This window comes from Rattus rattus, chromosome X (genome assembly GCF_011064425.1).
Source record: "Rattus rattus isolate New Zealand chromosome X, Rrattus_CSIRO_v1, whole genome shotgun sequence".
Lineage (NCBI taxonomy): Eukaryota > Metazoa > Chordata > Mammalia > Rodentia > Muridae > Rattus > Rattus rattus.
In genome coordinates, this window is record NC_046172.1 from 102,523,307 (window position 1) to 102,548,494 (window position 25,188).

General features: G+C 41.6%; 1 protein-coding gene and 1 non-coding gene across 3 annotated transcripts in view; both read left to right on the plus strand.

The window, feature by feature from the left end:
• The window catches only part of Lonrf3 (LON peptidase N-terminal domain and ring finger 3), a 33,415-nt gene extending 10,314 nt beyond the window's left edge, over positions 1-23,101 (plus strand). The window contains exons 2-10 of one of the 2 annotated variants that reach the window (XM_032890100.1): positions 1,012-1,167; positions 3,146-3,389; positions 4,172-4,262; positions 11,680-11,794; positions 14,732-14,853; positions 16,661-16,819; positions 18,365-18,527; positions 19,399-19,548; positions 22,472-23,101. In XM_032890100.1, the coding sequence (XP_032745991.1) occupies positions 1,012-1,167; positions 3,146-3,389; positions 4,172-4,262; positions 11,680-11,794; positions 14,732-14,853; positions 16,661-16,819; positions 18,365-18,527; positions 19,399-19,548; positions 22,472-22,627 (1,356 nt within the window). In that variant the 3' untranslated portion in view covers positions 22,628-23,101. The remainder of the gene's footprint in view (positions 1-1,011; positions 1,168-3,145; positions 3,390-4,171; positions 4,263-11,679; positions 11,795-14,731; positions 14,854-16,660; positions 16,820-18,364; positions 18,528-19,398; positions 19,549-22,471) is intronic. The other variant, XM_032890101.1, reaches the window with a different exon arrangement.
• A 1,661-nt stretch (positions 23,102-24,762) lies between these two features.
• On the plus strand, positions 24,763-24,869 carry LOC116889424. Its single transcript, XR_004386389.1, has one exon. It is a non-coding gene; the product is annotated as a U6 spliceosomal RNA (small nuclear RNA).
• Positions 24,870-25,188: the final 319 nt, after the last annotated feature.

Genomic DNA, 25,188 nt, shown 5'->3' on the forward strand with positions numbered 1-25,188 from the left:
CCAAAAGCAACTTGGGAAACAGAGTTTGTTTTCCTTATACATCCCAGGTCACAGTCTATCACTGATTGAAGTCAGGGCAGGAACTCAAAATAGGAACCTGGAGACAGGAACTCAAGCAGAGGAGTCCGCTTACTGGCTGTGTCTCTGCATCACGTTCAGTCAGCTATCTTTCTTGTACACACTGGCACCACCTGCCCAGGGTTGGCACCCACCTACACTGTGCTGGTACTTCCTACATTAATCATTAATCAAGAAAATGTTCAAACAAGCGTGCCCTGGCGATGCCTGATACAGATATTTGTATGAACGTTCTTCCCAGATGACCTAGGTTGACAAAACTAACTTGGTGCACATGAGAGATCTATTCTGACTTTTGCCTCTATAAGTTTCTTCAATTAAGATAGATATTAAAAGCCCATTGCATATAGTTCTGCAGAATGGTGGCACCATAGAGGTGGCTCTGAACCTTGGCTAAGTAACAATGGCGTCTGTCATGCCTTCTCAAGACCCAGATTCCTGGCTCGTACTTTTGACCTGGGGAGATTGGAGCTGGACCGAAGGACCTGACATTTTCACTAGCTCCTGTGCAATTCTTCTCTTAAAAGACGTATTTTACTTTTTATATATGTGTATATGTTTGAGTCTGTGTATCAGGTGTTTGTATATGAATACTGGTGCCTCTGAACATCAGATGTGTCAGCTATCCTGGAGCTGGAATAACAGGTGGTTGTGAGCTACCCTACATGTGTGCTGGGAATCAGACTCGGCTCCACAGCAAGAACAGTATGTGCTCTTAATGACTAAGCAATCTTTCTGTCCCCCTGTTCCTAAATGAGTCTGTGTGTTTATGCAACAACCTCTCCTTAGTGTGTCTAGGGACATGGCTCCAAGGCTTCCTCATTTGAGTTTTGCCTTGTAAGCTGTGCTCTCTGGTTCCCCATCCCTCCCCCTGCACCTTAGTCTAGCACCTGTAGAAACTTGAGTAGTGAAGTCTTCTGTTTTATGTCACAGCTTCTCTTTAGTTTCTTTTCACCATCAGTCCCGGGGGAGTCTCAGGAACATTCTCCCGATATCCTGAAGCTGTTGGCACCTCACCCTAGATTAAAGGAACACGTAGAGTCAATGGCTACTGAAGGCACCAGCCATAATCTACCAAAGTTGTCACAGGTAAAACTCAACTCACCCAGCTCGCTCATGATGCTTCGTTTGGCTCTTTTGTGGGCACACGAGAAGTGAGCCCTACCTCTCCTACTTTGGTTCCTGAGGGAAAAAGAAAGATAGAGTTGATAATGGCTGTGTCCTTTGCTTAAAACTACAACTGGGAATTTCAGGCATGGTCCAAAAGTTTGAATTTATTTTATTTGTAGTCTTGGTCAGATCCAGAAAATAGATAGATTTGATAGAAATATAAAGAGATTGGCCTGCTTCCCCTGAAACCCTATAATTGGGCTGTGCCTATTGGCTTTGTTTTGGTCCAATCCAGAAAATAGATTTGATAGAACTGTAAAGAGATTGGCCTACTTCTCCTGAAACCCTATAACTGGGGTAACTGGGGCTTTAGCTTTGGGGCAGATGCAAGCTGACGGCCTTTGAGTACCACTGAGATCCTTGTGCAAGGTTGACTCCATTTGGGGACCAAATGGAGAGAATTTCTTGCTCTTGCACTATTCCTTACACACAAGCAGGCTTCTCATGCACATCTATAGCAAAGTAGAGGCACGAGAGCTAGGTTGGGAAGGAAGACAAGAATTGGTAGTTTGAATTGAAATTGAAAACAAAGGAACAGAAGAAAGGAACAGAGCGATGGGCTTCAGGTGCTGGCCTTTCTAGGACAGGGTAAGTGGGCAGAAGTTGGGGTTCAGAAGACGAGATTTGAAGCAAGGTTTAACACTGAATATCTGGGCACCTTTGGGGAGCAATTTCTTCTCCATTTGTGCCTGAAGTTCTTCACTTGTATATAAGCCCTGGATGCTCACATCTTCCCAGTTGCTCTCCCTGCTCTAGAGAAGGAATATAACGAAATGCTCCTGACTTTTCTTGGTGAAGGCAGAACTTGGAATAGCTCCTGAAATCAGACAGCCCCCAGTGGTCATTAGTACAGGACTAAGACAGCTAACACTAGGCCAGAGGGCCTAGAGTGGGGACTTCTACTTGCAACTCAGTCTGAAATGAAGGGACTAGAAACTCTGCCTTTCCACTGTAGCAGGCCAGGCAACAGCAAGTGCATTTCCACTAAAACTTTGCTTTTGCAAGGCCCTGTCCTGTGCGGACAGTACTCTGGGCTCCTGGGAAGTCAAACTATAGAATTGTTTGTTTGGGTTTTTTTTCAGTTCTTGAACCCTCCAAACACCCAGGGATATAGACTGAGAAAACCCACATCCTTTCCTCTGCTCTTCGTTGTTGCCTCTCACCTGTGTCCACTACAATTTTTGGCAGGGCTTAGAGGGGAGACAACAAAGGTGAACCTTTTGCTGTCGAATATGGATGTAAACTATAGAAGGATTCTCCAGAGCATTGGGAATAAACACATTTTCAGGATTATTTCAAGTTGCATTTTCAAATACCCTTTACCTAGACAAAATTCTGGAAAAGGTTAGAGACAAACTATTAGGCCAAATTAATTTTGTCTCTTTGACTTTTCACACAAAATTGAGTAAACAGATGGAAATAGCGTATAGCTCTGGAGCATGAGTCGCTTTAGCAGGCCTGTACAGAGCTGGCCTAAAGTCCTTTGAAAAATGTCTATGAATGACAGTCAGGGTGAGGGGAAGTAACCAGTAACAGGATATCCCCTCACTGAATGCTTTGCTTTCCTTACAGACCACTGGGGAATGCTTTGGCTAGGAGGGAAAAGTGAAGATTCCCTTGCAGTTCCCCCTTCACCCCTGCCCAGGGATCTTTCCCTCCCATGTGCCTGTGCAGAGAAGTCCCCCTAACTGTACTCAAGCTAGGCATGTCTTTGACATATATTAGACGTCACCAATGAGCCTCAAGACTGCTCCTCAGTTGAGTTGTGTAGCCACTGAGTGTTCAGGAGTGAGGATCAGGGCTATGTTTCTTTCTCTATGTCCCCTCAGGGTAAGATTATTGGAGGACCAGTATTGGTCCCAAGTAGCTTCTGATATCTGGCTTTTGCTTCATCTAGGAGAATTCAGAGCTTCCCCATTGTTCTAATCAGGAGGGAGCAGCAGCTGGGGAAGAGAGCAGCAGCCTAGCAAACTTGGCTCAAGGAAAGGTGAGTAGTAAAGAAGACAGAGCGAAAAGTCAGGAAGAAGAGGAACAAGAGGCTGCCTCCGTCAGGACCGGCAAATGCCTGGAAAAGAAGAGGAATCGTTGCCAAATTGAAACCCAAGAAGACACAGAATTGCCTAATAAAGTCTCCAAACAAGGTACTAATTTTACCCAGGGAGAAAGTATCATAACACAGGTGACTGGGTTCTCCGACATAGGTAGTTAACCTCTCTCTGGGCGCTCCTCTAGCTCAGCGTGTATGGCCTAGCCCTGGCACTTACCAACTGTGAAATCCCAGAGGTTGCTGGGAAGTATCTTTGGGAGTGTACATGGTAACTATCATACTGAAAGTGCTGTGTGATAGAGTGTCATATAGATCTGAAAGAGTGTGATATAGATCATCTGTAGTCAGGACATCTGGTCAAGCACCCTGTCAAGTGAGGACATCCCGTGCTTTCCCACCACATCACTTTCCTCCAGGACAACTACTTCCTGCCCTCATCCTGGTTCTGGGAATGTAGGATGACAGGGGTGCGCTCAGGTCTCATTCAGGTGTGCCCTGAGAAGCAGCAGCTACAGCTTGCTGCCTTTCCAAGAGAGGTTGGCTGTGCCAAGAGGCCGTCTCAGCTTTGAAGACCTGGCTCAGTCCATGCAGTTGTCACTGTCGCTGCTGCTGCTGCTGAGTGACATGCCTACTGAATTTGAATGAACTCAGCCAGGAACTCCCAGTCTTGGACTTCTCTGTCTATGGGGGCTGCTAAAATACCACTGGGAGCACACTTCAGGGAACCCCACTGGCGATTGAGCAGGCAGCCACTAAATTAAACTCGGAGGGTGTTTGAGATTAAAAACCAGAAAGGCATTTTTTTTCCTTAGAAGTATTGTCTGGAAAAAAAAAACAAGTCGATCCATCCCTGACTTACTATTTCCTAAATCACAGATCTTCCTGCTGAGCAGGGGGCCACACCAGATCTCAGTATTGCATTTGGATCTTTTGATGCAGCTGACCTTGAATGCTCACTGTGTATGAGGTATGTGATGTGGGCCATCACTTAACTGCCTGCTATTTCCTCTTTGGTACCTGGAACTTTCTGCTGGTGACTTAACTCCTGAGTTGGTTAGTATGTAAAAATCATGGCACTGGTGAAATGAAAAACCACGTCACATGGGGCACCTTGTGTCCAAGTTTACAAACCGAGTTCTTTACATCTTTAAATCTCAACTTAAAAAGACCTGGAAAGTGGCAAAGCAACACACTTTTCAAAGGTCAAAAACGGATGTGCTACATGTTGAACACGCCTACTATTTGGTCCTCATTAGATCTGATTTTGTTATATATGACTGTACATATGAAACAAGACATATATTTTCCAGCTGCCCATAATACCATTGACTTATACCAGCTTGTCTTACATTATTGTTTGAGCCTTAGAGTTTTTAAAACTTGTGACCCTGAATTTTAACTACTAAGTTAAGAACTCAATGCACAAGGGTTAATCTAGATCACATAAGCATTTTCTCTGGAAGCCAAATAGAAGCCTAAATTAGGTTGTGTTTATGCCATTTAGTGAACAGTACATGTAACAGATATTTTCTCGGGTCTCTGAAGAGCAGTTTATCCACATATCCCATTTCAAAAGCAAATACAAGTTTATTTCATTTTATAGCTGTGATTTAGTGGCTAAGAGGAGGGGCTCTGAAGTCAATGCTTGAAACATAGATCTTTCAACCTACAGACTGGCCCTAGAGCAAGTGACATTTGCTACCACTATTTGTTTTTTAGTAAAGGACGGTGGAATCAACTCCATCGGTGACGGTTAATTAAGAAAAACTATTTAATGTTTAGAGTAGTGTCCGGAAAACAGTAAGTACTCAAAATATTTTAACTAACTTTTCTTCTTCTTGCGCATTGGTCTTTAATGTTAGATCCACGGACCTCAGAGGAAGCTCTATGTATACATTCAAATAGAGTCAGGAATTCACTAAAGCAATATGTAAAGTGTGCGTGTGTACAGGTGGCTGTGTTTCTAAGATAAAAGCGGACAGCTTGCATTAGATTCTCAAATGTGCTGATTTTCTCCAAAAGCATTAAGAAGGAACTTAGTTACTTAAACAGATGTTTGCCTGCCCTTTGAGAGCGCTTATTCAGTTATCTGTCATGGATGTTTATATTCTGAATGAAGACCAAGACAACTATTACCTGAAACATGGTCTTTTCTTAGAAAAGTGTGTGTGTGTGTGTGTGTGTGTGTGTTTGTGTGTGTGTATGTATGTATGTATACACACACACACATAAATACTTGGGTCTAGGGGAATAATTCATGGCAGAGCACTTGGCTACTATTCATGAGATTCTGGATTCATTAACCATTATTATTACAATAACAACAACAATAATAAAATAATAATGCACAAAAAGTCTGTAGTAGCAAGATTTGTTTGCAAGCATATGCAGGTCTCAGACAGCTCAGAAGATGCATAGATGCAGTCAAATTAAGGTTCACACATCCTGTCAGGAGTCTGTTTAAGTGGTGTGGACAAGAACGCAATGATTAGCAGAAGCAGCTCCTTTTTATTGCTTCACCCAGTCCCTTGCCACCGAGTGGCAAGTTCATCATGCTAAAGCCAAAGTATGAGATAGCAAAAACCTGCTTTCAAGCAGAGACTGGGCCCTGCAGCCACCACACTACTGCTCTGTCTCTAAAGCCCGTGATAGGCGCAGTGAAGTCAATTTAATTTAGCTTACTCAGAAAGAGCAGGTCTTTGTTCTGCTTAACCCTCCTTAACACTCCTGCCAAAATCCAGGCGACACAAAATCAAACATCCTGTTTGTATTTTCTCTGTGGAATAAAAATCCTGAGGTTGAAATTCCTGTGTTCCTCTTCTTTTGCTTTTCCCCTTTCATCTTCTTTGTCCCTAATCACAAGGGACTTTGTAGAAGAGTTAGGAATTTGGTCCAAGAAATAAACACACAGAGGATAGGCACCCCTTCCAGTTTGCACCCTCTGAGCTTAAAAGCCATTGTGGTCCCTTGCTCCATCTTTGGCCAGAGTAAATGTTATGGAGGCTACGAAATGATAGCTAGCCTCTCACTGCCTCAGTGTAAAGGGCTTTTTGATCTAAAGCTCTTTACATTTTCAGCCCTCGGGAAGAAACATGTAGCTTCTCTTCCAGCGGGGGTGGAGGATTGTCTGTTAAGTTACACATCGGTTTGTGACTGAGTGAATTTGTTTGCCTGTATTTTTCTTGTCTTGAAAGTTTCTTTTCCCACTTGTAGCTATTGCTGTTCTCTCTGTGGTTGTCCTTCGGTTTTATTCTGGCCCTCCTGTGTCTTTAGAAGAGAGGTTTTGTGCTTGGTTCCTTTTCTGGTTGCTGTGACTAAATATTTGACCAGACGCAATTTAAAAGAGGAAATGTTTGTTCTGGCTTACCATTGGAGGGGATCATTGTCTCATGGTGAGCAAGACATAGCAGCAGGTGGGAGGAAATGTGGCTGTAAGCTCCAGGGTCCCGCTGCTCACACTGATTTCACAACATACAGGAAACAAGAGTGGCGAATGCTGGCTCTCAACTCACAATCCCCTTTTTTAGTCCGTATAAGATCCCAGCCTATGGCATGGTGTGGCCCACAGTCAAGGTGGGTCTTTGCACTTCACACTAATCTAGATGATGTCTCTCAGGTATACTCAGAGCCTTATCTAATCTAGATAAGCTCTCCCAAGTGTCTTGGACATTTGTCTCTTAGGTGTCAAATTGACAATTAATATTAATCATCACAGTCTCTAAGATTACAGGTAATTTCAAGCCTCTTGGCCATGAAATTAAGCATTTGTACCATCTATACAAGTTTCTAGACTGGACTCTAAACCTGTGGTATTGTCCTGGAAGAAAGAAGTTAGACAGACCATGAATTTATATATTTTGATTCTAGAGAGTGAATTGACCGGTTGGTAACTTTCACAGGGAAAGGGTATGGAGTATGACTGGAAGCCAGGTATAGCGACTCATACTGTAATTCTAGCACTAGGGATGTAAATGTAGGAAGATTAGGGGTTCAAGGTCATCCTTGGCCACACAGAGAGTTCAAGGATTACACGAGGCCCTATTTTTTTGATGGAGGAATAATTGAGAATACATCAACAATTTTCTTTTCACTTTCCAAGCTTCCATTGCTACATTGGAAGAATTCCACTGAAGGAAGTCTTCCTTTAATCTCAACACCTTAGAACCGTGCCCTTCAGTCACTGGAGGCAGGAAATCCTCCTTTAGCTTTGCCTGGTATACATCACCGGAGCCATTGAGGCTCATCTTCGGCCTACTGAACAGCAGTGCCTTTGGGATGATAAAGAGCTTTTGAGATTAGAAGTGAGAATAGTTGCTACCTAAGCTAGTTATCCAATGGCCCAGTGACATTGGTGACATGTGAAAAGATCAGCTTTATATAATCTAGTTAGAGCTCCCCTAAGTCACTGGGTATTAAGACAGTTTACTTTTCTTTCTCTCTTTCCCTCCTTCTTTTTCCCTCTTTGCTATGATCTGATTGCAAAACAACACAGTGCAAGGATGTCACTGGTGGAGAAAGATAGCTCTTTCCAGATAAGGCAGGCATTTCATCTGGACTGACATCTAACTAAAGGCATTTCTTCTTACTATTGTTTACCCGTCACTCTGATAAGGTGAAATGCTTTCTTGTGAGACAAACTGGCCCTGCTCTGATTTAAAAATGTCTCCCCTAAGTGTTTTCAAGTTCCCTATCTTAAATGGGAAAAGGACAGACATTCTACTGTATACCTCTATCGTCATAGCTAAGAGTCTGCATTTATCTTTCTAGAGAGTCTGGAAGAAGGCAGAGTATCAGAAAGGGAAGGAGAAAAATATATGAGGAAATATGTACATCTACAGATGAATCGCTGGCTGGCTGGCTGGCTGGAATGTATTTGAATATATGGGTGCATATAGTCCTGGCTATCTTGTAGACTAAAGGAGGAAGATTAGCTGGAAATTCAGACTTGATTATATATTCCAAGTTTTCTGCCTACCAGCTAGCAGTGTAATCTTGGGCATGTTACCTCATCTGTTTGAGTTTTAATTTCGTCACCAGTAAAATAAAGTTAATCATAATTACAATTTATTGATACAGTTAATTTTAATGAAAAATAGCACTGCATGCAGCCAGAAATATAGTAACATAAATGTATACACATTCTTAAAGTACAATAGGCTCAGTTATGAAGTTCTCAGGAAAAACTAGTTTTGTATATTAGTAGTAGACAATAGATTAATCAATCATCCTCATATATATATAACTAACGTTAAACCATTGAGATATGCTGAGTATGCTGGTGTATGTCTGTAATAATGATACTTAGAGGTTTGAAGTAGGTGATTTAGGAGCAGCAGAGTAAGAACTTACCCCTGAAAGACACCAAGGGCAAGGAATCTGTGAGACGTAGTACCTTCTTCTAATTCCAGTACTTGAGAAACTGAGGCAAGAACGATTTCCAAGGGTATGAGGCTCACCTGGCTTGTTACATAGCAAGACCTTATCTTTCAAAAAAAGATTTGGGCATGTGCTTCCGTGATAGAATACTTTTCTCACATTGATAAGGACTTGGGTTTGACTTACACACACACACACACACACACACACACACACACACACACACACACACTCAGCAAGATGCTCAGAATTCATGTAGTAAAGAAATAATTGTTTTGGATCGGCTTTTCTGATAATTTGATCACCTCAGTTGTTCCTAAATCAGTCCTGAAATTATACTTTAGAAACGCATTTTGTATTGTAAAATATATATGTTCCATAGAACATACTGTAAAGAACCATGTGACCACTTGGTTTAAGAAGTGAGACATCAACAGGACCCCAGCAATTGTCCATATGCCTTTTTGCAATCAGGACCTTAGCCACTATTCCTGTGGTGGTTTCAATGAAATGTCCCCATGGTCTCCATGGCACTATTTGGAGAGACATAAGAGGTATGGTCTTGGTGTAGGAACTGCATCTCCAGGCCCAGACTTTGAGGTTTCAATGCCCTCGGTGATCCCCAGATCACTTTCTCTGTTGCCTACTTGAGGTTTGAGAAGTGAGCTCTCAACTTCAGGCTCCAGCCATTTTGTCACTTATTATCCTTGCAGGACCTTAGCCCTCTGGAACCATATACCTCATACTCATCTATAAGAGTTACCTTGGTCACGATGTTCTCTCACAGCAATGTAAAAGTAATTAATACAACCCCAAAACTTCTATCTTGAGTTTGATTTTGTTCCTCATAATTTTACCATAGATAGATAGATAGATAGATAGATAGATAGATAGATAGATAGATAGATAGATAGATAGATAGATGGATGCAGCTGTAAATGGTATCAGCTGGTTTGGCCTAAGTCCTAAAACGTAGGCAGATTCTGGTTGTTAGTTTTGTTTTGTTTTGTTTTGCTTTGCTTTGTATTTGTTTTAATTCACAACATGTAGCCAAAGTTGGAACATTTTCATTAGCACATAACCTCCCATCGCGTGAGCGTACCAGTCTCTTTGTTGTAGAGGGACGCTTGAGTTGGCTCTAGTTCGGGAATACCATGGATGGCCACTGTTTCTGCATGTGCCAGTGTTTGCCTGGTTTGCTACTAGGCTCTTCGTTTCCCTTATGGATTTAGATTTTTATTCTTACAAGCTCTAGGTATGGCTTAGATACAAGCCTTTTCTTACCTGAGTATTGCAAATGTTCACTCATACACTACATAGCTTGCCTGTTTGCCCTTTCAATGATGCTTTAGATAAATGTTCATCTTAGTACAGTCTTTTTTCTAACAATCTTTTCATTTATAGTGTTCTTTGAGTTTATCTTTATCTCTGTGTCATAAATATGTTCTCTTATTTTATGCTCTAAAAGTTTTATTACTATAGATTTTATTTTAGATTTATATTCCAGATCACCTGGAATTGATTTTTGTGTACGATGTAAAAGATGGTCCACTTTTATTTCATCATGCAGATAGCCATCATAGCATTTGTAGAAAATGCTATTTGTACATTCAAAATACTCCCATGGCCCCGTTTTAAAATGTTACATTTGTCATAAGTCAAGAATCCATGTCTGGGTCTATTCCTGGGCCTTCTATTCTGTTCCATGGATCTATTTGTCCTTGTGTCGGTACACCCTGTTTTAATCACCGTGGCTTTATAATAAGTTCTGATGCTTGGCGGAGCTAGTCCTCCCACATCCTTGTTCTTCAGATGTGTCTTGGCACTCAGCCCTTTGCATTTCCTTATTGCATGTAGAAATCAGCTTGCCAAGTTTTTTCCCAAACAAATCAACAAAAAAATAACTCCTTGCGGTGTATTGAGATTCAGCAGATGTTTATAGTCTTTTTAAATTGATTTTTTGAGAATTTCATATCTCAGTGCTGTATTTACATAATTTTCACCTTTCTCCCTCCAACTTTTACTGTGACCCTTCCTCCTCCTTCTCGAATCATTGACCTCTTCTTTTGACCTTCTTAAATTAAATACATATAATATCATATAATATGAGGCTGAGGGCTTCTTCCTCTCAACTGAATACTCCTGGGAAGTCAAAATAAGCTGATCAATAATTCTCTCCCCTTTTCTGTGCTCACCATCTTGTTAAAGGTGAGCCCCCTTTCTTAATAGTCATCATTAACTGACCCCTAACTCCTGGTCCTGTGTCCGGCGAGCCTCTCTTTACACAAAGTAACTCTCTGCATCTGGGAATATGCAGGGCATCTTTCATTTGGGGTGCCCATGTTGCTTTTAAAACATCTTCTTTTCCCAAAGCAACTAAAATAAGATCTAATAGAAGTATGGTACACGTTTTTATATGTAGATAGATGTATGCACACATTTTATCTATTGGGAGTGACCACATTAACAATATTACTCATTACTGCTGGGGAAATTATCCATCCTCACAAAAGACAGACAACCAACTGTTACTTAAATAAAGAAAAGATTCGAGGTTAGCAAACACTGAGTTTTTCCCATAGTAACATGATGTACAGAGTCTAAATATGTGCATGCATGTGTGTATCTCTCTGTGTCTATCTGTGTGCTTGCAATAGACTCAGGTAAATGGGTTGGCTAAACAATTTTTTTTATGATGGACTCTATTCAGACACATTGAGCACTAATCTGAATTTTCTTGGACGAGACAGGGAAAGTCTAGAATTAATTAATAATACCAAATGATTTACTTATGCTGCGAAAATGAACCAATGCATCTTTCTATATATGTAGCTCAGGAATGAAAAGAAAATGCTTTCTGAGGTGTGACAGCACTCTCCATGAAACACAAAAGGAGTACCCCTCCCACAGGCTTTGATAAACAGTACTGTGAAACCTTAACCCGTAATGTCCCTGTCTTTTTTTTTTTTAATCTTACAATTTTCTCGTATTCATTTTCTAAATTTCAGATTGTTCTATGAGCCAGTCACAACACCTTGTGGGCACACCTTTTGCTTGAAATGTCTTGAGAGATGCCTGGATCATAATGCAAAGTGTCCACTGTGCAAAGACGTTCTTTTACAGGTAAACCCTCCCTTCTTTGGTTGTGTTAGCTTGTTTTGTATTAACACTGTGCTCAGCTGGATCCTAAGCCACTATACCGTGCTTCACTAAAATACACCACCCCCACCACCTGTTTATTTCTGCTGTCTCCTAGACATCCTTTCCCTCTCCACGAAGTCCTTCAGGTAAATGAGGCAACGTCTAGCTTTTCAATAAGGGTCAGTAATGAAGTTCATTTGTGTTAGAAGCCAAAACATGCAATAGATGGTAAACACAAGGCTTGGTTCTGATCCCACTGTGGTCCCTCATAAACAATAATCTTGAGTGAATTTTTGTTTTCACTATCCTTGAACTAGATAGCTCTGACTTCTGCATACAATGATGTTTATTTGTTCTTCAAAGAGGTCAACTGCTAAAGGCCCCTGCCACCACACCCTCAAACAGCCCTCTCAGATCTTCAAGGTTGTCTTTTTTTTTCTTTTACAGTTACTCAGGAGCCACTTTTCTTACTAGCAGATACTTGACTACTTGTAAAGCTCTGAGAACTTCAGAGTCTTTAAAATGAACCCCACCAGCTTACATCTTCAAGTGGGCCTTATCTTGTCTTGCTTCCCTTCCTTCAGAGACTTGTCAATCTCAGCTTACAACCAGTGTTACTATTGCTTTGTGCTTAAAATACTTGAAGAGAGGTAGCAGATGCCAGATTAGCTCTAGAGAATAGTAATACATGCTGTCCCAGGATTGGGAAGCTGAGATAGGAGCTTTTGAGTTCAATGTCTGCCTAAGAATCATGGAAAGGCCTTGTCTCGGGAATACAAGAGACTATCTATAGGTTCCTTCTTGGGTCCATAGAATTATATGTTAAGATTTTTCTTGACTCTTGACAATAAGATGGAATGAGCTCATCATCCAGGGTAGCCTCGAGGATGTGTACTGGGATTGGGAAAGTACTGAACATCATAGCTTTCCTTTGATCCGGATTTGCAACCTGATTGTAGATAAGAATTCCAGGGACCTGTTTAAATGAAACATCTATGGTGTGTTAACATGACAAAGTTCAGATCAACAGAAGGAAAAAAAGTACCATATGCTCAGCCTCTAGACTCTATCTGTTACAATTTTAGAATGTCTGCTTCCTGGAGTTTTGTTTTAGCATGACCAGAGGGGTCACTTTCCTTCTTAAATTGCCTACCTCTTGAGTCACTGCTTTCTTCTAAAGCATGGGCCTAGGCACTGTTTTTTCTTCCCTATTGCCAGGCAATGGCAGTAGCTGATAAGGCATCCTGTAGGCAGATGCTGTGGAGTCTCAGACTCAGAGGCTAGAAGATAATGCTCATCTATCTCTGTATTCATTCAGGGCCATACTTACGCCATTTAACAACGTAATAAATATTCCAGTCATGTTTGTTGCAGAATAGAGACTCCTGGGGAAGAAAATTGTCTAAAGCCAGCAGTTTGGTACTCAGGAGCTCCCTCTACAGGGCTCTACAGCAATCAATTCTCAGTAGATACTTATTATTATTTATTACTATTTGAGGAGTACATATGAGTACTATATTTACTTCCTTTTCCCCTTCCGCTCTCCATCCAATGCTGCCCGTGTTTCCCCACTCGCTCCAAATTTTGAGACTTCTTATTATTTAACTGTTTTTTCATGTATGGTATGTATATAAAAATATAATTACAACTTCCTGAGCCCCTTTAGTGTTGCTCATATGCATATGTTCTTGAGGTTTACCACTTGATATTAGATAACCAATTAGGGGGCTTCTCCCTAGAGAAGGCTGATTCTTCCTCTCTCAGCAGTCCCTAGTTGCCTGTAGCTATTCATCTAAGAGTAGGGCCTCAGAAGATTTCCTCCATCCACCTTGACAAGTTTCTGGTATTGTCACTTGTTCAGGTCTTGTTTAGGAAAGTGAATTGTTAGGATTTCATGGATACAAGGTTCCTAGTATATAAAAAGAAAGCCATCTCAAAGCACACAACCTGGTCTCCTGGTTCTTCCAATCTTTCTGCCCCCTCAACTGGAATGTCCTGAACCTTACAAGTAGAGTCTGTGTTGTAGTTGTATCAACTGGGGATGAGTACCACGCAGTGAATTGTTCTCTGCATTTTGACAAGACCTGTACTTGGCTGTTAGCATTTGTGTGATATTTATTTGAACTAAAATTAAGACATAAAGACTTGATGATATCTAGGAGCCAGGCATTCAATTTGGATGCCCTATTCAATTCAATAGGGCAGGGCATGAAAGAATATATTAACATTGCCTTTTGGTTCCCTGAATCCTTTGACCAGAGTCTTTTAGCACTTCCCAGAGAGAGCTTATAAATATAACAATAAAGAAAGCAAAAAGGAAATGTGCTTCACCCCTCTTCAGTTCACACATGAACATGAACTCAAATCCAAAGCTCCAGCTCATCTGTGAGATTTTCAGAAGTTTAATATGATTATTTTCTTTGTTAAAATATTTTTTCTCATTTTAAAGGATCAATTGTATTTTTTTTATTTTTTTTCAATTGTATTTTTTTAAGAAAATCAAAACTCTTGGCATCTAAAAGATACACATATTGTGGCTGTATTAGTTTGCAAATTATAACACTTGAGTGATTTGACTACTATCTGTGTTGGCATTCTGTCTAAGCCCACCCCACAGTTACCTGGGCAAAACAGCCAGGTATACCCCAACTTCATTTATAAAAGGAGCTGCATGCCCCTCTCATTCTCTTTTGCTTCTTGCTCTTCTTCCCTTTGTCCTTTGGGTTCTCATGGCCTGCCTTTGCTCCTCCCCTCTTCTACTCTAATCTCATTAAATCTTTCCACATGGAACCATGTTGTCCTGTTGTGGTTTGTCCAGACACAAGGCGAGATTTCTACCCCAACAATCTGGACTACATCAGAAGTTTTCTGTGTTTTCTGTGAGCCATATAACAGTTCATTACCTTGTTCCTCTTCTAGTGCTTGCCATCAAGAAAATACAGCAAGAATGTAATAATGGAAGAACTCATAGCTAAGTTCCTGCCAGAAGATCTCAAGGAACGAAGAAGGCTTTATGAAGAAGAAATGGAAGAGCTTTCTAAGTATGTATATACATGTTTCTATTTTCCATTTTATGCACACGAGGACTGTCACATTTCTCACCAGCTCCTTACTCAAATGATATCCTGTTAATAGTTTGAAATAACCATGGTGAGAGTATTTACAACCATGAAGTCAACAAGTGCTATAGACTGCCCCCTCCCATCCCCCTCAGAAGCAGTTGTTAAACTTTTACCAAAGAAGCTCATCAGCCAAACCGCAGAGCCACCTGATACACCTCAGTACCACTGAGTGCATGGTGTGAGCAGGAGTGAATTAAGGAGCAGCTTGATTAGGAGGCCACATAGAACAACGAGAAGATTCCTTTGAGTCCTGAAATGGGTGGTGGAGTTGTTAAAGAGTGGTGTGACGTACACCTGGGGTTAAGACTCAGCTGCACGACTGAGTGTGCTTTGTAGTCCTCGATATGCTCTGTCACCTCTTTGGGACTCACTTTGCTTGCCAAGAACTTGAAAAAAATAGCTCTTACATTATGGACTTGTTCTGAAGACCCAAAGAGTTTGAACATAGCAAGCACTGGATACGTGGCAATAGCTCCTGTGTGTGTTTCCTCTGCCACACCCAGTGTGAGAGGCGAAGGGTTGGGATGAAGACATAATTGCATCTTCAAAGGCTCTGCCTGTTGTGCACATAGCAGGAAAAGCAGGAAATAATTGCTAAGATTGACCCCACTGACTGCTGCCCTCCTCCCTGCCCTCCACAAGGGTCCTCACACAGAGCATTCTGAAGGTGAACTGTTTCCTGAGGAGGGACAAACTCTTCTGCTTATAGGCCCCCCTGGGAAGAGACCATTTTTGAACAGTGCATCCTATTGGTTTGGATGTGCCTCTCAGCTCATATAATATTTTTCTCAGACACTAGAAATCTTTGTTCCTCATTGACTTTTATAGTAAAACTACTCTGTACATTTTTGGTTCCCCCCCCCCCGATTCTTCTCTTATCCTTGGACCTCTCTCAGTCCTTTTCTCAGCTTTCACTTAAGGTTGTACTTGAACATACCGTGGGGCTTTCTGTCTAAAGGCATCTCAGACCTATCCCCTTTTAAGATGGAGGCAGATGGCAGATGGCCATAAATTTCTTGGCCCCTTAGGTATAATGTCCCTGCACTGAATTTACTAGATGATTCAGAGGAGCAGACTCTGAAAAGCTGGTCCAGTTGGGGTTTCTCAGTGGGCCGTGTGCGTGAATTTTCAAGTATATTCCTGTATCCCAATTCCAGAGTGAGTGCCCCAGTCAGTATCTCTGAAGGTATTGGCCCAGCCATCTAGATTTAAGGGTCCCTCTTTATTCTGATGTCCAGGAGCATTTGAGCATCACTGGAATATGTGATTCTTGGCAGTCTGTTGCTGGCTACTCCTCCTGGCTCAGTCTGTTCTGAATGATCTCTGAAGGCTTTGCAAATTGGAGATGCATATAAGGACTTTGCAGGTTTTCTAAAAGCTGGTGCATGTATATCATCAGTACCCTTCTTCATGTCTCAAGCAAAGTGCGTCGCCTGAATTTGTCCATTTGGGCAGAGAAAGGAGGGGAAGGAGGAAGAGCGGGAGGGAAGAAAGAAGAGCTGTCATGTACACTAATCAACAAACTTAGCCTGGACAATGACAGTTTAGGCTTTCAGCCTCGGTGTAGTCTGCACTGGGTCATGGTTCTTGGCTACAGCATCAGGGGCATTTCAGGGTTTTTCTATCAGTCATTAAACTTTGAAGACTCCTTATCATGACATTTGACCAATCTTTCTGTGTTCTGCTCCCTTGGATTGAAATCCATCTCATCTTCTCTTCCTGACAGCTTAAATAAGAATGTGCCTATTTTCGTGTGTACCATGGCCTATCCCACCGTTCCTTGTCCCTTGCACATCTTTGAGCCTTGTTACCGCCTGATGATTCGGAGATGTATTGAGACAGGCACAAAACAGTTTGGCATGTGCCTTGGAGATCCTGTCAAAGGGTAAGTGAAGAGACCTAGAGAGCAGGGAAGTTGGATTTCTACTTCACTTTGGAAGGCTTCTAGAGGCGAGGTCAACAAGTCCATGAGGTTAGACAGCTCAAAACACCGAAGCATCTAGGAGGATGATAAGTCTCTCTTGATTTACAGTATGAGAGGCTCCCTTTTTAAGAGAACCCTAGAGGGAATTTTTCATCCAGCAGGTGGCAGACATTATAAAATGTCTTGTAGGCTATGGCCATAGCTCAGCCTGCCTACCAGCCACAAAGCCTTGAGGTCTATCCTCAGCACTACATAAACCAGAAGTGGCATTGCTCATCTAAAATCCCAACAATGGGGAGGTAGAGGGAGGAGAAGACAAGTTTTAAGGTCATTCTTGATTACATGTGAGGTTCAAAGCCAGTCACATGGAAGCTTATCTCAAAAACAAACAACACAGACAAATATTGTCTTGTTAAGAGTGTTGAACCCTGGAATTAAGCTGCCTACTTTTACATTTGGCATGTGCCTTGGAGCGTCTTTTGAGATTGGACAAAACATTTGGCTGTTCTGTCTCCGGTTTGTTAAGTGAGCATGATGGTATGCCTACCTAACTGGTCTTGCTTATTGGGAGAACTGATGAGTTATTGATGCACACCAAGTACTAAGTTCAGTTCCTGGCTGAAGGAAGCTATTTTGGATATTGTAACATAATGCTGTATAGTAAACACTAGGTTTTTTTTTTGAGACAGGGTTTCATAGTATATCCCAAATTGGTCTGGAGCTTACCGTATAATCCAGGCTGACAGCAAACTCGTAGCAATCTTATTTCAGCCTCTCCAGTGTTAGGATTACAGGTATGAGCTAAAACAAGTAGCTTTAATCATTAGAAATGTGTCCCTACATTTATCAAGACTATAAAGTCTACTGCCAATATGCCAGCATCTGATAATAGCCATTGTTTGTACAGATGACTAAATCCAGAGCTTTGCACATGCTAGGTAGCTCAATTCTATCACTGAGCTATGTTCCAAGCTGGTTTTATTTTATTTTGAGACCAGGTACCTCTAACTTGCCCAAGTAAGCCTCAAATTTGTGATTCTCCTGTTATTAGTCTCTTTTGTATCTAGGACTGTAACTGTGTGCTATCATGGTCAGGATGTGATAAGGCCTTCTTATGTTCTAACATGGTAGAAAGACAAAGAGAAAGTGAGATGCAGGGACTCCAACCTGCCTCTTAACAGTGACTGTGCTCTTGCAGTAACTAGGCAAGGTGTGGGCAAGGTCCTCATGGCCTGGTCACTTCTTAAAGGTCCTGCCTTCTAACAGTGTTAAAATGGCAAATAAATTTCAACATAAGCTTTGAGGAGGATAAACATTTAAGCCATAACACTGGCACATAGTATATGCTCAACAAATGGTAGCAGTTATTCTGTGTAGCTGCTGTGGTAGATCTGGGCCTAGAAATCCTGTAGTGATCATCTCAATGTGTTAAGAATGGCTGGAGTCCAGGTCAAGAGCAATAGAACTCGCCAACATTCTATTTTGACTTTGATTTTCAATAAACAGGTTTGCAGAATATGGCTGCATCTTGGAGATCAGAAATGTCCAATTCTTTTCTGACGGCCGATCAGTGGTTGACAGCATAGGCAAGAGGCGCTTCAAAGTGCTCCATCAGGGTCAACGGGATGGCTACAACACTGCTGACATTGAATACATTGAAGATCTAAAGGTGAGGGTGGCCAGTGCCAAGAAATCTGAAAGCCAAATTATCAATGTAGCTTGATATACAAAGATGATTGCAAAGGGATTTCTCAGAATTGCCTTGAGGCCTTGGGGTTTCTCACCAAGTTGCTCCTGAACTGATACTGCTGGACTGCTGCCCAACCGCGCCCATAGTCCTCCCTTTTCCCATCCTTCTCCTTGCTTAGCTGAATTGTAGTTGTGCTTAACGTTTGTCTAGGCTAATCCCTAGACTCCTTCAGCCAGTCTCTGCTGGGAACACCAAGGGCTTGATTTAGCATGGAGTCAGCACATAAGAATTTTTAACTATAGATTTATTTATATTTTCCAACTCATTTCTTTTGAGATTATTGTAGATTCAAATATAAATTTGCATTTTTAAAATGTGCAACCTGCCCAAGAGCACGCTTTCTAAATCACAGTTCTTTGCCATCTCTGAAAGCAAAAATGGCCCCGTTTCCAATTAATCCTTGCTTTTCTGAGCTAATGGGTAGATGAAGATGTCAATAACCCTGTGTTCAATTATATTCCTTATGTAGTGGATTAATACGTGACTATTGGATAAATGCAGGAAAGAAATGAATGTAAAAATGAAAGGAGCAGAGGCGTGGCATTAACCAGCACAATGCACTTCACTCATGTGCCTTCAGCTGCACCACCTTAAACTTCTCTGCTTGCTGGTTCAGGCATTGTTTTCAAACCATTCGTTTTCCTGCTCTCTCTGCCATATTGGTACGCCAGGTGCTAGATGTTCCATATTTTACATAGGAGAAAGCCAGACGGGTGAAGGGGTGTCAAAACCAGTTCTGAGATGGATGGAGAACATGGAGGTTGCTTCACTCTCATTCTGATGGTTTCAGGTTCAGGGAGACGATTGTGCTGAACTCGTGGGATTGCATAACTGTGTGTACGAGCAAGCGATCTCATGGTTTCATTCACTCAAACCATCGCTGAAGAATCGGATACTAAATCACTTTGGCCCAATGCCAGAGAAGGATGAAGACCCCCAGGTATAGAAGAATATCTGCTTATAACAGGTTGCCCCACCTGTTATAGGTGATTAGATGGGTATGTAGTTGTCATCCAGCAAGTCAAGTGCAGAAATGAGGACAGATAAGGTATTGTGTAGCTAGGGAGTGAGCATCATGAGTAAGGCCAGAAAGGTCCTAAGTCTGAATCGGGTGAACAAAGATAAATAGTAGAAACCTGGAACTGAGACAGATAGTGAGAAATAAATGAGACAAGAGGAAGGGAGGACAGATACCACTAACAGAAACATCAGTGGGAGTCCAGAACCACACCATAGTAATGTCAGGGTGACAGGATCTGTACAAAGGCCAGGAAGTAAGAGAGATGGACCAAAGGCTACTACTTCCAGTCAGCTTCATGTCCCCATTGCTGCAGGAACTAGGAGGTAGGGTCAGATATCCTGTAAGGACGCAGCTGCAGAAACCTTCCTATCCAGCCTATCTATGCATAGCCCCTGCAAGTTAAGACCCTCAGCATTCTTCCTAGCTCGAGCAGGTCCTAAGAACACTGACCCCAAGGACATAGTTTGTTAGGTTCTAACGGATTGTCTTCTATGAGGATCAGCTCTCTGAGCTCAAGCTGCAGATCCACAATCTAGTAGGAAAGCAGGGAGAGTTGCCTTGCCTGCCTGCTTTTAATCAGGCAATGTTTGTGGAGAATTCCAATTTGGAGCTTAGATGGTCTATGCAAATGCATACTTTCTTCATATTCTAATCTGGCTATCCCACAGTAGTATCACTCCTATAACTACTAATTTGATTCTTTTTTTAATGTATGCTTCCTGATTTTATCACTATAGAAAGCTCTGAATGAGCATATATATGAGACACACACACACACACACACACACACACACACACACACACACACACACACACACACACACATATATTCTGATCTTTCTGCCAAAACTATGTTCCCTACTTTTCTAACTGTAACCTTTGTTAAATCCCTTCTCCTCTTTCAATTTTTCTCTAAAATCAGAAAGGAACATTAGAATATCAAAAGTTCTTCCTCCTCTTAAATTCTGAGGCTCCAAAGTGCCTCTCTGTTTCCTAATTGGCTGAGGTGTGTTGCTTCCCTCCTGATACAGAGGCATCACTCACATGTGCTAAAGAAAGCAAGGCTAGCAAGTGCTTTCTGATGGTCCAGCTCTTGGCTGTTGTGATTCAAGAAGACAGCATAACTCTGAACAAGGACATGTTCAAGCTTAATGTTCCCCTTCACCTGCTGGGGAACATTCTCTCCCAGTCAGGGAAAAGATAGAGATCAGCAATGCTAACCACATCTTCCACAGGAGAAAACACAGATGCCTCAGCGTGATTCATAAGACCTTAATGACATAGCAAGCTCAAATCATTTCCTTCCTTATTAGTTTTGTTAGCGTGTTGCCTTGGTGGTGGCAGCAGCAGAAAGACTCATCCAGCTTGCTGTATCTAACCCTGTAACCCCAAGCAGTTCCACGAATAAGAGTGTTGTACCTTAGTGGGAGGTTTCTTAGAAACAGCCACAGTATTAACAGCAGTGTAAGTATCTGTTGCTGATCCTGGGGAAGTTCAGAATATAAAGCTGGTAGTACCCAGATGAAGCTAAAGACACAGAGAAGCCAAGGATTCTCGGGCATTCAGGAAGAAACCCATGAAACAATTTGGAGCGAAATAACCTCATGTGGGAGGAGTTACATCAGCCACATGTGCTTCTCTACAAGCTGAAAGCTGACTTGCTTGGAAAGTTGTTGGAAGAAAACTCATTTGAGGTTTAGCAATAAATGCCTTAAATGTATGCTCAGGAAGCTGATGACAAAGAGAATTTTGGTGAAGGATTGATAAGAAGTGCAAACTGTCTCGTTAAAAGGAAAAGCTGAGGGTTAACACAAATGTGTTTTCTAACTGGAATGTTTGGTTGCTGTTCTTTGAGACTGGAAATCATAGCTCTTGGTTCCAGGGGAGAAGATAGCTATAGTTCTGTTAGTGACATGGTATATTTAGACTACAGTCTTCCACCAAAGAAAGAAAATGATGGGAGTTAAAAGACATGCCAGGCCCAAAGAATCATAGGATTAAAGGCCTGAATTTTAAATGGATCAGGCCAAAGGACCTAACCAGACCCTTAGAAGTGGAAGGGACAAAGTAGTGGGTACTCCATTTCTTAAAATCATACTGCCTAAGGAGCATAGTGCATCGTTTAAGATGTTCATTTGCTTGGTTTAACACGTACTAAATATGATTGTGGCTCAAGTGAGAAAGAAGGCCTCAGGCCTGGAGGGCTATGTCAGTTCTATTCCAAGAGAGCATTCAGGAACCGGGCTCTTCCATCAAAGGCTCTGCCATCGTTAGAGGGTCACTTTTTCTCAGTTGACAAAGACTGACCATCACCATGTCTTCAATCTTTCTGGAGAAATGGGGAGGAGATGGAGAGATGTCTCAGAGGTTAAGAGCACTGACTGTTCTTCCAGAGGATCCTGGTTCAATTCCCAGCAACCACATGGTGGCTCAAAGCCACCGGTTAGAGCGAATCTGATACCCTTTTCTGACTTCTGTAGTGCACAGACATGCATGCTGACAAAACACCATACACATACAATAATGAAAAAAATTCAAAAGAAATTGGAAGGCAGAGGCTACATGTTCTTTTCCCATAACATGACTGGGAACTTAGACCTATCACTTCTCTTTATGTTTTTAGCCAAAATTTGATCTTACAGCCTCACCTAGCTGCAAGGATGCCTGAGATATAACAGTTTTCCTCACCCCCTGACACCATGTAACTGTGTGCTTAATGAAGAAAAGAGGAAAATGCTGGAGACTCTCAGCAGTTTCTGCCAAAGGCAGAAACAGTTCCGTGTGGGCTGTTTAACCTTATGCATGTGGACTTCTATACATGGACTGTGTTTCTCTGTTGCAGGTCAATCCGGATGGTCCAGCCTGGTGCTGGTGGACACTGGCGGTTCTTCCCCTGGAAAGCAGAGCTCAGCTTCCCTTCCTAGCAATGAGGTCCTTAAAGGATAGACTGAATGGTATCCGGCGTATCCTGGCCTTCATATCGAGAAACCAAAATTAATGGGTCTGGATTGTGGAAGAGGAATTTCCACCCTCTCCACTGCCCCAGGGCAATGTTCTTGTAAACGTAGCTAATTGTAATAACACTTTAACAGAAGATAGTACCCTAGAGAGATGTTACTCTGCTTTTTGGCCACACAGAAAATAGATAGAAAGATGCAAAGGATGTGACCTGTTCGGCTTTCTGTCTTCAGATGCTTTTTAACACGCTGTGCTAACACACAAGCAGCAGAAGTGTGGAAGAGGCCAAAAAATGTTGATGTTTAGCATCATTTTTTTTCTGAAATTAAAAAGTAACTTGTCTTTCATAGCTGAATGAGTGTGTGGTTGAAATATTAAGCAGGGATACTAATGTTACTGCGTTCTTTCGCTGACTTGAGGTCGCGTTTCAAATGGTTCAGGTTTTATAGAGCATTGTGTAAAATAATGTTCATACTTCCTTCTCTTTTAATAATTTATTTTTTGCACTACTGTATCCTTTTTCTACATGTACGTTTGTAACTATTTAAGTGTACATTATTGGAAAGCCCATTGCTTTATTTATTGATGTGGCTGACTATGTATGTAGGGAGGAGAACAGTACTAATCACGTACAGTGCTCTTTCTTTACCCAGCTTTGGTTAAATTAATCCCAGTTCTTGGGCTTTTATATAGTTCGGGTCTGTTCTAGTGGACAGAGTTTAAAAGAACTTCAGAATAATTCTAAAGTAATTCATCGTCACAGATTCTACTTTTTCCCGTTTGAATTAAGGGATAGAAAATACTTAATCGATTTGGCATACATTGTGGGCTATCCCAAAGTAAAGTAAAAGAATCCATTTTCCATGTGCACTACATAATAAGGTTGAAAGAAGTATTCAAGATCAGAGAGATGAATTACAGGTGTCTTTTTATTACAATCTATTATAGGTATTTGTTTCAGGCAATCTGATTAGAAGAGTATTAATTTCTCCCCAGTACAGTTAGGGAAGAACTTACCTATATTACCTGTTCTTTTCATAGGTAATGGCTTTCAGTTTGGCGTGCCTCTCCCATATCTTCTGAGTTCTGAAGTTTAAAACCTGTACTGACATGTACTTAAATACTTGAGAGACTATTCCTTTCTTTTTTTTTTATTAACTTGAGTATTTCTTATTTACATTTCGAGTGTTATTCCCTTTCCCAGTTTCCGGGCCAACATCCCCCTAACCCCTCCCCCTCCCCTTCTTTATGGGTGTTCCCCTCCCCATCCTAAAGTGTGAAGAAACTAGATAGGTTAGAACTCCTTTAAATCACTGTAAAGATCCAGAGAATGGATCATGGTTTATTGTCAATAACACTGCCTTCCCTCCTGGTAATGATGGGCCAAAGATTTCAATTCAGGAGGAGAAAAGACAGTGAAGAGGAGGGAGTAATGTTTCTGAGCTTACTTAGTACTAGTCTGAGTCCTTCAGTGTCAGAGAAACCTGAAAAATAGAGTGCAGGAGTGTTAATAATGGCAGAGGAGAAAATGAGGGTCATGAAAAGTGAATTGCCATTATGTAAACTACTCCGGGTGATTTTGGACTGCTATGGTGTGTTATTCACATGTAGTCCCTTCACTCTGTTAGAGAGAGAGAGAGAGAGAGAGAGAGGAGAGAGAGAGAGAGAGAGAGAGAGAGAGAGAGAGAGAGAGTCAAGGATCAGTCACGGTTCTATAACCACCAGACACATGGAAGAAGTGGGGCTTGTGTGTGCGTGTGTGTGTGAGAGAGATGTGGTCTCTAAACACTACAAAAGAGACTCGTGTAAACAGAAAGCAACTTATCACCGGCACTTGCTTAATGGAGATCGTGTTGTCAGAGCATTGCCAGTTTTGATGTTTGGAATAATCTGAGCTGGCAAAGAATGATGCAAGTGTACGGAATGTAAATACGGAAGCAGATACTATCCAAGTTAAGTCTAGAGGGCTCAGAGAACAGGAAATTAAGAGGCTTTTTCCTGCCACCTGATGCCCAGCCAGCTATATGATTGTAGCAAAGTCCTAGTATGGTTGCTTCCTATTCTATAATGCAAACACGACAAAGAAGAGCAAAAGTTTCTCCACTTACTAAATGTGTTTGACAAGTAATTTAACTTCTGTTGACTCCCAGTTTTCTTATATATGAAATGGTACTTGTGCTCACATCAGCAGCACATATACTAACAATGGAATGATACAGAGAAGATTAGCATGACCCCTTCACAAGGATAGTAGGCAAATTTGGGTAGTAGTCTATATATTTTACTAAAAGAGGAAATGGTTGTGATATTAATGGCATATAAGCTTGTTAGGAACATTAAATGGGACATGTCAGAAACTACTTAGCACAGTGCCTTGATGACATGGGAGAGATTTGATAAGCTATTATCAGCCACGTTGCAGAATATCATCAATGGTCTACAGTTACGTGAAATACTGCCTTTACTCGCAATACTCATTTGCAGCCACTGTAAGCTTGGTTTGGAAAATCCAAACCACCAATTCTTGGACCACAGCTTAATAGTTTGCAAGTGACTCCTATTGGGATTAAGACCAGCAAAATAGAGCAGGGGGTACATCTC